At 37.6% G+C, this 12,132-nt stretch overlaps 1 protein-coding gene across 1 annotated transcript; it reads left to right on the plus strand.

The window, feature by feature from the left end:
* Positions 1-2,081: 2,081 nt before the first annotated feature.
* LOC113225598 lies at positions 2,082-11,693 on the plus strand. The gene is made up of 7 exons (XM_026457934.1): positions 2,082-2,099; positions 2,484-2,618; positions 4,912-5,087; positions 6,650-6,784; positions 8,847-9,388; positions 10,478-10,684; positions 11,453-11,693. Exons 1-7 carry the CDS (start codon positions 2,082-2,084, stop codon positions 11,659-11,661), a joined length of 1,422 nt encoding a protein of 473 aa, XP_026313719.1. The 3' UTR covers positions 11,662-11,693.
* The last annotated feature ends 439 nt before the right edge of the window (positions 11,694-12,132 follow it).

The following is a 12,132-nucleotide window of genomic DNA, read 5'->3' on the forward strand; positions in this document are numbered from 1 at the left end:
ATAATATATAGAACTCTCCAGACGAAATAAAAATAAATAATTAAATATGATGTAATAAAAGGAAAATAAAAATATACAGAAATACATAGCATGATACATTTCAATTTACCAAAATTATATGTTAATATACTTATATACTTATGTATAAGAATACAATATGTATATACTTCGGACAATGGAAAAAGTAATAAAGAAAATTAATAATAATACCTAATAATAAATATAACAATATGGCAATTTGAAGATAATTATAAAATAGTAAATAATATATATGTACACTTATGTATGTATTAGTGCACTACTACTATATGTATATTATATGAAATTATAAGTTTATTTGAATATTTTTATAAGCTCCTCAGTTCGTTCATAACACAAAGTACTCAGAAACAAAGACAGCACTCTCTTGCAAACAAAATTAGTCATATTATTTACTTTGTTAATGCGATTATATTTCGTCGCCTCATTTTCGATATAATATTTAACCAGGCAGTTTCCTTAACTTCCTAGGTAAAACACCGCACGGTCTTTAGTGAAAAAAAAATGTTTTGACGTTGACACTCCCTACCAGGCATCAACCGCCATTATGTGTCCTCATTCCTTTTTCGTACGTGGCAACAAGCATACCTCCACTGCTCCGTTAAAATGTCAAAGCGAACAAACTTAGAAAAAATCGAATATTATAAAATAAATTGAAATACTTGGAAAATACAGATGCCAAACGTCGTCGGCGTTATAGGATCATAATATCATCGGACGAGTCGGACATTGATCAAGGTAAGATTTTTTCTTGCGCTCATAAAAAATGAAAATATTCATTTTTATCATATAGCGCTACTTGCTACTTCCGCAATTATAATAAATGTTCGCTTACATACATCGCAAATGTGAATCTAGCCAACATTTAATAAAACGTCGGGTTAACTGCGAGTTATCCCCAATAACCAAATCGAATATGAGTGGAAGAAAAAATTTATATGTGCATTTTACATGTTTTATAATAAAACTGCTTCGGAGTTAACCGCGAGTTAAACACAATAATGAAGTCGACTGCGAGTTGATTTTAATTTGAACAGTATTAGTACCAAAGTAACGAATATTTTTTAAATTTAACTACGTTGGGGTTAACTGCGTGTTAACCACGATAATGAAATCGACTGCGAGTCGATTTTAATTTGAACAATATTTGTTCCGACGTGGTAATAAGTAAATAATGTTTTAAATAAAATTGCGTCGGGGTTAACCGCGAGTTAACCACGATAACGAAATCGACTGTGAATAGATTTTAATTTGAACAATATTAGTTCCTACGTGCCAATATTATACAATAAGTAAAGAATTTTTTAAATAAAGTTACGTTGGGGTTAACCGCGAGTTAACCACGATAACGAAAGCGATTGCGAGTCGATTTTAATTTAAATAGTATTAGTATTTACGTGCTAATTAGTAAAGTATATTTTTTAAATAAAATTACGTCGGGGTTAACTGCGAGTTAGCCACGATAACGAAACCGACTGCGAGTCGATTTTGATTCGAACGATATTAGTACATACGTGCTAATAAGTCAAATAATTTTTTAAATAAAATTACGTCGAAGTTAACTGCGAGTTAACCAAATCGACTGCAAGTCGATTTTAATTTGAACAATATTGGTACCTACGTGCTAATTAGTAAAGTTAATTTTAAATAAGTTTACGTCAGGGTTAACCGTAAGTTAACCGCGATAATGAAATCGACTACGAGCCGATTTTAATAATTATATTATTCTAAGAAAACTAAAAAATATTTAAAATAAAATGAAGTTGGGGTTAACCATGAGTTAACTGCGATAAGAAATCAACTGCGAGTTATTTCAATTTAAATCCCACATACGTGCAATTAATAAGTGTTAACGAAACACGCCGTAGTTAAAACTCAACTCAATTACCTATCTAATACAACTCTAAAGAAGATCGTTAAAGTTTTAGGCGACAGCCACCTGCAAAACCAATATGCAGCTTCGCCAGCAATACCATTATGTAAACAGGTACCAACCTACCCAGCAATACCATTATGTAACCAGGTTGGTACCTGTTTACATAATGGTATTACTATGCCGGGTATTACAGACTGGTGTTGGTACACCAGTCTGTAATACCCGGCATCGCATTAGTTTCAACGTGGTTTTCCTACGCAGAATTTCCTCTTGAAAAACTTACGAAAAAACATGTTATTTTTCTTGCACTTTGTACTGCACACCGCGTACAAATTGGCATTGATTAAAATGAAAAACATACAAATATCAGATATTCCGATTAAAATTGCAATACCTGATTTAATCAAAACGTCTGCGCCTGGTCGCGTACAGGTCACATTAAATTTTCCATATTTTAGAGAGGATCCAAGTATTTGCCTTGTCGCAGTTTTCAAACATTATATTTTGGTAACACAAAATAAGACAACTGGACGTCAGGGAACGCTCTTGCACATGCTCTTGAACACAGAGTTCCCGACAGAGTAGTGTTGGATGCGGCGCGGCGGATGTGGACACAGCAGTTTCCGGCGCGCATAGCACGCGGTACGCCTCCACGCCGGCCGCGCGCGCGGCTGAGGTGCCGATAGGGCTCATACGCAAGGCTGCGAGTTGGACTCCGACATCTCACATCCTTTACTAGATTTTATAATAGACTAATACTTACTGAAGACGAACACACGTTCGCAAGAACCATTTGCTTACAACATAATCAAACGGCAAATTATACTATTGTAAATTAATAATAATCATCTTTATTTATAAAATTATTATATGATTGTACGATTTAAAAATTGTTATGATTGTGATCTCAGGAGAAAAACCGTTATATGTTCATCTTTATATATTTTTAATAAAAATATAATATAGTTATCGATTAAGCCTCTGGTTTTTAATTTACATAAAATCAACTAGAAGCAAAACTGAATACTCTAAAACTCTACCTGGTTAAATATTATATCGAGAATGAAGCGACGTAATATAATAGATGATCAAACGAACTTCTTGAAGTGAAGTTCGATCACTATTATGTGAGTCGCGTCATTCGAAGATATAATCAACACCTTCAATCAATTATGAAACTCCAAAGTAAGTTTTGCTTCCCACTCTAAAAGGAATGAGGATAGAAAATGGCGGTTGATGCCTGGTAGGAAGTATCAACGTCAAAACATTTTTTTTTCTCTAATAACCGCGCGGTGTTGCTTAGCAAGTTAGGGAAACTACCTGGTTAAATATTATATCTTCGAATGAAGCGACTCACATAATAGTGATCGAACTTCACTTCAAGAAGTTCGTTTGATCATCTATTATACACTAGTGGAGCTAAAAAGAAAGAGAAACTGCGCAAGGTAGTTTTACATGCAGGAACGTCATAAACCTCGGGAATTCTACTCGTTGACTAGTTAATGCGTTTTTTGTATTTACGTTGTCTTAGAATATAGTTTTAATAAAAAGTTGTCGAACATTCAAAACATCAAATTCTTTATAAAGATCAGTCGTGGGATATATAAAGTTTTTAAAATTTATAACTTATAATACGGGCATTGAGGTCAATGCCCTTTCAATTTTCAATAGAATAGTTTTTTTTTGTTTTTCCACCACCCCAGGCAGAGACGCCCTACGTAACTATAATGTAACTATAGATTGCCAAAGAGTTAAGTATACTGTTTTGTTCGTTTTCATGTCTTTTAGGTTCCGAAGTCTTTTAAATATTGGTATTAGTTTACGTATACGAGTTTTAAGGCTGCTGATGTGATTTTCCACGCCCAGGTATTTTATACTAGTAGTTGATGATAGTGTAAAACAATTGCATTTCTTATCATCAATACATTTGTCGTTATGTATTTTTATTTTAACAAGATCACTGGGTTGAAAGTTATTTTTTATGCTAAATGTGATTACTATGTTTTATTTAAGGTTAATAAATTAGACCCAAGCCGTTCTATAATAGTACGCAATCTATAATGGAATGGATTGCGTACTATTATGGAACTAGGCGACTCATTTAACTTTAGCCCAAGTTTCATCCCGAAATAAAATTACTTTATCGTCAGCAAAATTTATTATTTTCGAATTGGACAATTGCGTATTACTTAGACTATTCATGTTTATTAGGAAGAGTGTAGGACCCAGAACAGATCCCTGAGGGACACCAAATTTAACTTTTAAACGTGAGCTAAAAACGTCTCCAAGTTTCACTCTTTGTGATCTATTGCTTAGGTAGTCCTTGAAAAGATCCAATGAAATGCCTCGGATTCGAATATATTCCAGCTTTCTTATTAGTAGGGGGACAGAGACAGTATCAAAAGCTTTGGCTATATCTAGAAATACACCAATACTTTTCTTACCGTCGAGACCCTGTGCGACTTGTGTAACCAAAGACTCTATTGCATCTAGAAAACTTGTGAGTTTCGCTCGGCAACAAAGTTGTTTTGCGTCTCATGGCTTGAAACCCTCGCTGCCCTCAGAATATTGAAACCTAATAAAGCGAAGGAAACAAATAGTTCAACCTTAGCTTCCTTCGCTTCGTCATGTTTCAATACAAACACTCGTGTCAAACAACAACTTTGCAGCCTTGCATAACAAATAACTATTTTACAATAATTGAAGGCGTTAAATTTGAAACCACCTTAATAGTCAAGGTCACAATAAAATTTGATGGAATAATATTCTGATAGAAACTTGTATTCGCCTATGGTGAAATAGACGCGAGTCGTTTTCATTAAACCCAAACACCACCAAAACTAAAGGGACAACCCCGATGAATACGCAGTCTATTGCTCAGAGGATGGCAGAGACATAATCTCTACCAAGGTGTGTCAAAAATATACAAAATGACCGTTATGATATGAAATTATAGTCTATATTGTCTTAATTTGAATTTTTATTTTTTTGTCGAGTCGATCTGGCTTGCGAGTGAAAGTCCGAGGACGTTTCAGATTCCACCAAAAGTCGATCAGGAGCCGGCGAAGGTGAAGCGCGCGCTGGTGCTGCCGATGCGCCGCTGCGTCGACGCCCAGAAGATTGTCATACAGGTCGCCGGCAACGCGGACCGCGCCGGGGAAAAGAGTTCCAAGTCAGTTTGGTTCAGTTATGGCGTAGCAACGTACAACTGCCTACAGATCCTTTACTGTATACCGACAAGAGATGATACACTTCTTGTTGAATAAATTGCACGCGAAACCAAACACTGTCGTAACTCAAAATTGAGGAAACACGATTTGAAAGTGACTATTAACACACAGATCGAACACAGAAAAATTTGTTTGGCGCTGTGAGACTTGAACCCATGCTCTTACCAACCTATGATTAAACTGCCTCCGTGGCCGAACGGTTACCATGCCGGACTGCCACGCAGTGGTCCCAGGTTCGATTCCCGGGCCGGGAGAAATATTTGTATGGCCTACATTTATTTCTCTCGTGATTTTGGGTGTAATATGTGGTTGTCTATGTGTGTCCATAGCATCCGCGACACAGGGTTTTCCTAGTGCGGGGCTATGTTGAGTATGTTGAGTGTGTACGTAAAACAAAAACTGAGTTACAGGTCAAGCTACCGAGCTGTCGAAACTCTCCTGTGTGTTTTTGTTATAGATTTTTGTACTGATTCGGTATTCGTCGCCGCTAGGGACATCTAGTGAGACATATTTGAAAAACCTCACCGCAGCCGGTATCTTCACAGATGCTTCAACTGACGTAAATGTAGCTTTTGGTCGTTGATGTCCTACCGGATCGAAGATATTTTTCTATGTGTTCGATCTTTGTATTAATAATAATAACAACAAAACTAGTGGAGTAATTTCACAAAAAATCTCAATAATACTCGATTAGAATATTTAAAAAAATTAAATAATGAAACCAATAAATATATATTCGTTTCAGGTAAATATTGTGTATAAATAAAAAAAGATAAAAAAATCACTATCAAATAAAAAAATTATCACATTATTCGCAATAAGAGCCATTCAGTATTTTTTTTCTGATTATGTTTTCTCAATTCCACAATTTTGAATTACGACAGTATTTCGTTTTGAAAATTTAGCGAAAATTGCGCTAAATGCCAACATTAAAGATATTAACTCATTGTCACCAAAGGAAGCTTATCCAAATTCAATATCAAATAAATGAAATTGAACAAACTATAGCCAGGCAAGGTATATACATATATGTATTACGTCGCTCATTACAATTTTGATCTGTATACACAAAACTAACTACGCTATATACATAGGGCTCAATTTACATAGTCGCGTAATAAACTTTCATCATCATTGTCATTGTATAAGTTACAAACTAGATAAGAACCAAAAAAAACAGATCGCGCATCTGCCAGAGAATTCTCGCATATTCTCAGGAATTCCCGCAGCTACAAAAATAAAGTCAATTATGCTATGTACGATTTCGTTACAGACAATGCAAATTGAACCTAAGCTGTAGAATAGAGATTGCATGACTTAACAGTAGAGCCATTGGACTGTGACGAGTTTACAATTATGCTATAATAAATGATATACTGTTTTTTTTTTAAATATGGTTTTTGTGTAATGCTGTTGGTAGCCTGAAGTTGTTTTGAGTAAGTGTCAATGAGTAGGTCGATAAGTATCATTGCAACTAGCAGATTGGTGTCGTTATGAATTGCAGGGTTCCAAGCGATGTGGACAAGGAAGAGTACATTCCGATCCCTCTCTCAAAGAAGATTTTGAATTCAGAGTACGCGCCCTCGCGCCGCGAAAGGACCTCTAGTCGCAGAGACGACACGCTTGTCATTGAGACCATGTGAGTTTCCAAGGCAAGCTTGTACTTTCTAATAAACCAAACTGAACCCACCGGAGCTGCAATAAAGTCTATAATCGCAGCTCGCGACAATAATTCCAATGACGTCACCACTTTGGTCCCTGATGTTTTTAATTATCTTTATTTCAATACTGAAATAATACACATGCGAGAATAAAAAATATTGTCTATAGTATTACTTACTAAGGTACACGAATATACCTGCAACACATACTTTTAAAAAAAGGCGGTAAAATAAACGAAAGCACTTAGTTCTTTTTTGTTCTTTTTTTATTATTATTTTTTTATTTTCATCGCGACAATGACTTCTAGTGAGAAGGGCGAAGATATCCTTGCATTGTTTGAAAAAAGCACTTAATATACCTCGGCGAGGACGGGGATTGCCTAACTCGTCTAACACAAGACCTGTTCCTTTACTTTCCCGCCACTGCAATAATATACTATAACTAGATGGCGCGTGTTGCGCCGGGCCGCTAAAGCGGCCTTTTTAAAGTTGTGTCTGGTGACAAATTGGGAATAGAACTTCATATTTCAGTAGAGAATTCTCTTTGGGAGTGGCGGCCATTTTGTTTTGCGAATTTTAAATTTTTGTACTCCCTGTAGAAACTGCCAAGGAAGTGGAGCAACATTAGTTTGGAGACTTTAGGGCTAAAACGTATACTCTGGCCGGGCAGCAGGGGTCCTACCCGATGCGGAGCACATTTCGATAGTTTTGGTACTTTCTGATACTCACCAAGTTCACCCAACCATCATTCGCATTCATCACTCTTATACACTCGCTCTTCTTCTGAGAGAAAAATGCCGTCAAAAAACCGAAAATTCACTTGTATGGCGGCCATCTTGGAAAATGGCGCAATCCAAATTTCGTTCGCAGATACATACTGTGAGCCCCCATACACGATCGCATGTCAAATTTCAGCCGGATCGGAGCAGTTTTATTTCTGGCCGCCATTTTGAGTCCGCCATCTTGAAAATTATTTCTACCTGCAATTGGCTTGTACTATTCTGTACGACATTTGTTTGAGCGCCTCTCTTCTATCTCCAACACTCGCCGAGATGTGGGCCTCAAAGCATAGTTGACGGTAGAAATTGTATGGCGGCTATGTTGGAAAATGGCGGAATTAAAAATTTGACCGCATATTCTTATTACGAGTTCCCAAACATGAAAGGGTATAAAATTTCAGCCGGATCGAAGCGCCTTTTTGTTGGGCCGCCATCTTGAATCGGCCATTTTGAAAAAATAATTTCTACAGCCAGTTAAATCCTGTCGCCCTCTACGATATTAGTTTACACACTTTGGGTCCTACCTGATGCGGAGCACTTTCCGAAGATTACGGTACCTTCTGATACTCATCAAACCCGTCCGACCACAACTGCCCTACATCATTTTTATCTTCTGAGAGAAAAATGACGCCAAAGGGCAGAAAATTCACATGTATGGCGGCCATCTTGGAAAATGGCGGAATCAAAATTTTGACCCCAGTTTCCTATTGTGGACTCTCATATACGGCAGTATGCCAAATTTCAGCCGGATCGGAGCACTTTTTTTTTGGGCCCCCATTTTGAGTCGGCCATCTTGAAAAATATGCTGATGTTGATGGTTTTTCCGTCAAAGTAATTCTAAAGTTTTTCTTTATTATTAGAAAGCAAGTGCGCATTTGACTTTCATCTCACCTGATGGAAAGTGACGAGGGAGCATGCACACCTAAATAATGTCTATTCACTCTCGCCTTGAAAAGGCCCAAGTTATTAACGTTCAGGATATAAGTCTGCAGGCAGGGAATTCCACTCCGTAGCCATTCGCCATATTAAAAGTTTATTTGTATTACACCTTGCTTAAACTATGTCTTCAACAAATTGTTTATGAGCGTGCGTTTCCTGTGTTCAGGAAGCAAAGCAAAGTTTAGACCTATTTTAATATTAACAATTCAGTAAAATGTTTGAAAAAAAAAATTGAATTTACACACATTTACAATAAATCTATTGAACACGAATCTACAATTAAAAAGATTCGACCTCTTAAATGAAATTTTACTATTTCCAGTAACATCCATAACACCACTGTCGATAAAGACAAAGAAACTCAGTTCATAGTGACCATGGACGGGTTCAATCCCAACGCTTTCCTGGCCAAGAAACTCATGACTGAAGGACTACTCAATGATGAGGAAGAAATGAGAGACAAAATCAAGGCTAAACCTGTATTAAAAGCTATTAATAACACTGAACGTAAAGATAAAAATACTGACAAAGACTGCACAACGGAAACCAATCTTGAAACTATAGAAGAAAAACCCAAAGTTGCTCAAAAGAAACGTTCGAGCGACACGAGTGAGGACAGTGACACACAAGTTATTATTAACAAGGAAGAGAAAGGTGACAAACGGAAGAGTGACGTTAGTATAAAGGCTGAAGAACCGACAGTAAAGAAAAGGAAAGCTTCTCCGATAGTATTTGATGTGGAGAAGAAGGAGGACGGCGCGAAGAAGAATAGGGAGAGAGAACCGACTGAGGGTGCTAGCAGTGACAATCATATTATTGTTACTACCACTAGTAATACTCACAAATATGATTCGTTGCCGCCACGTGAGTACTCAGTTTCTTATTTATGTATATTGATTAATTAAATTCGGCTTTTCATTATACACATACCCGCACATTTAGTGGAACTAAAAATAAGTGGAAATATATTATAAATATTAACATTTATACTTAATTTAAATAAATAATAATTTAAATAGAAATATTTTTTTTTAAATTAAATTTTGTGGTAATGCATAAACGTTGTCATAGTTCTAACATGCTAGTGAAATTACAGTCACATGGGACTTGTCAACTTATGTCTCAGGGTGACGGGCGCAGTGCAGTGCCCCTTAAGGTCGATTTTAATCGATTTTATGCTGTGAGTGGCACTGCAACTGTCAACCTATAGCAGTGGGATATTAAAAGAAATTAATGAAATACATGAGAGAAGTAATTTTTTATTTTCAAATTAGATTTCAAATAAAAACAAGTACCGAAAAAACGACATTTTTCTTTCCAACAAAAAAGAATTATCAAAATCGGTTCACAAATGTTAGAGTTTATCGCATGACATAAATACAAAAGAGAAACAGTCGAATTGAGAACCTCTTTTTGAAGTCAATTAAATATAACTGGTTAGCATTAAAAAGAACAACCTTTTTTATTTTGTTTTTTTTAATGTTCCACTCAATGTGCTGCGGTGCGTGTATTACGGGGTTTGAAGGAACTATTTTGTCTTATCACGAACAAATTCAGCACGTACTAAAGAAAGGCTATCTCAAGGGTAACCGACGAGCGAGTATGAAAACATTGACGTTTGTTGATGTATGGACTGTAGGAAGTGGAAGGTCGTCGTCTTCGACTACGCCGACGGGAAAAGGACCTAAATGTATGTCTGCCGTCTCTAACTAAAACCCGGCTAAATGTCAAATGGTCAAATATCCGTTTTAAAGAGAAAAAGATAGAGCACAAAATTCTCTTTGAAAAACAGTTAAAATTAGTTAACGTGTTCGACTTCTCGGAACTTACACTAGCGACGCATAGCTAAGTGGGTTATGGTTTAAAAAATGATTTCGTCGAGCGAGTTGCGGGGCTGACGGCCCGTAGTCCCGCTTTACTTGGCGCGCAATGACGGTCGCGGCCGTGGCGCAGTGGCGGCCGCGGCGGCGCCGGCGCCGGGCGAGCGCCAGTGGTGCCGCGCCTTCCCGCTGTGCCGCTTCGGCGCCGCGTGCGCCTTCGCGCACCCGCGCTGCCGCTTCGCGCTGGCGTGCTCGCGCCGCGCCTGCGCCTACAGCCACCCGCCGCGCGCGCCGCAGCCCGCGCAGCCGCAGCCCGCGCACGCGCCGCAGCCGCAGCTCGGTACGCCTGTCTTTTACAACGTTCGCCAGTCTGTTCTAATGTTGACAGTGTCGAACCTAGTATCGATTTCTATTCGTGCACATGCGTTTTCACAAAACAGGCGGCTTTCATTACCTTTATTGAATTGAAAAGAAAAACTTTAAAATATGTCTCTTTGTTTTTTAATAGGCGTAGTTCTAAATGCAGTGTATAAACTTATAAAAATGTCAATTCCGATGAACCTGTGCCCGACAGTCGCACGAATATGAACAAAATCACGTCACTGAAGTAATAAAATTAAATACTATCGAGTTATCATTATTTGTTGATATCTAATGTGTAGTTCAACAAATATCATTTACACCGATTAATTTTCCGAATGATGATTCTTTATTGCATAAGCACGACAAATATTCAGTCGATAGTCGATATAACATTTATTGACTACAATCCCTAGATGCTCGCAAAAGGACTATACTTTTGCGCAATGAACCATCATATTTCTCTACCTATAGTCATCGTCGTAGACTATAGTCACAACTCGACCGAGGTTCGTCATCGAGTTCTTACATTTTCGCGATTGTAACATCGGAAATGAAACAGTTTTTCAAACAAACCAAAGTTTTGGGCCCTTTACAGGCCCCATGGTCACAATTGACTACTCGCTAGTCAAAAAAATGTTTCATTTCTTTATAGAAAACGTATTTACATTAAACAAAAATCAATGGCTCCAGTCATCTACATCCCTCCGCTTACCGCACAAACTTAATTCTCAGTTTTCTGTCACAGCATCCCACGTGGTACCGGCAGCCAGTTTCAAGTCGATAACTCCGGCGACTGTAACCAACGTCTGCAAATTCTACCCGAACTGCGTGAACCCCACCTGCCACTACTACCACCCGAAGCCGTGCCGCTACGGCAAAGCATGTGTCAACAAAACCGAGTGTAACTTTTATCATGGCGGTGATTCATTGCCGAAGTGGAGATATCCCGTGTAATAAATTCTATTCTATTTATGGATGTGTTTTTTTCTTACTTTTCCTGAAAGTAGTAATGCACTTCTGCACCTAACTCTGTGGCCAGGAACAAAAATCTCAATTCCTCTTCTATTACTTAGCAGTAAACACCTTGTAACCGAGACCCACGAGTAACTGAGGCTGACATGAATCATTAAAAATAACGTGACCGCCAGGATGGCTGGTCGCCTGTGGCGTCTGGTACTGAGTGTATATTCAAGAATTGTTACCTATTTGTTACCTTTTCTAAATAATTGCTACCTTTGATATATTCTGAGAAAATTAAAAAAATAAATGACCAGCCATTCTGATATCAGGATGGTTGGTCGCCACTTTGTTCAGCATGAAGGGAGCAGATTGTCCAGAAGTATATATTACCAATAATTGCTACCTGTTTGCTACTTCGCTTCCTATCTACATTAGTTAAAAAATAAGCGATTCAATATGTTACGA

Source organism: Hyposmocoma kahamanoa, unplaced genomic scaffold, assembly GCF_003589595.1.
Source record: "Hyposmocoma kahamanoa isolate Upper Pololo Valley unplaced genomic scaffold, ASM358959v1 168, whole genome shotgun sequence".
NCBI classification, from domain to species: Eukaryota; Metazoa; Arthropoda; class Insecta; order Lepidoptera; family Cosmopterigidae; genus Hyposmocoma; species Hyposmocoma kahamanoa.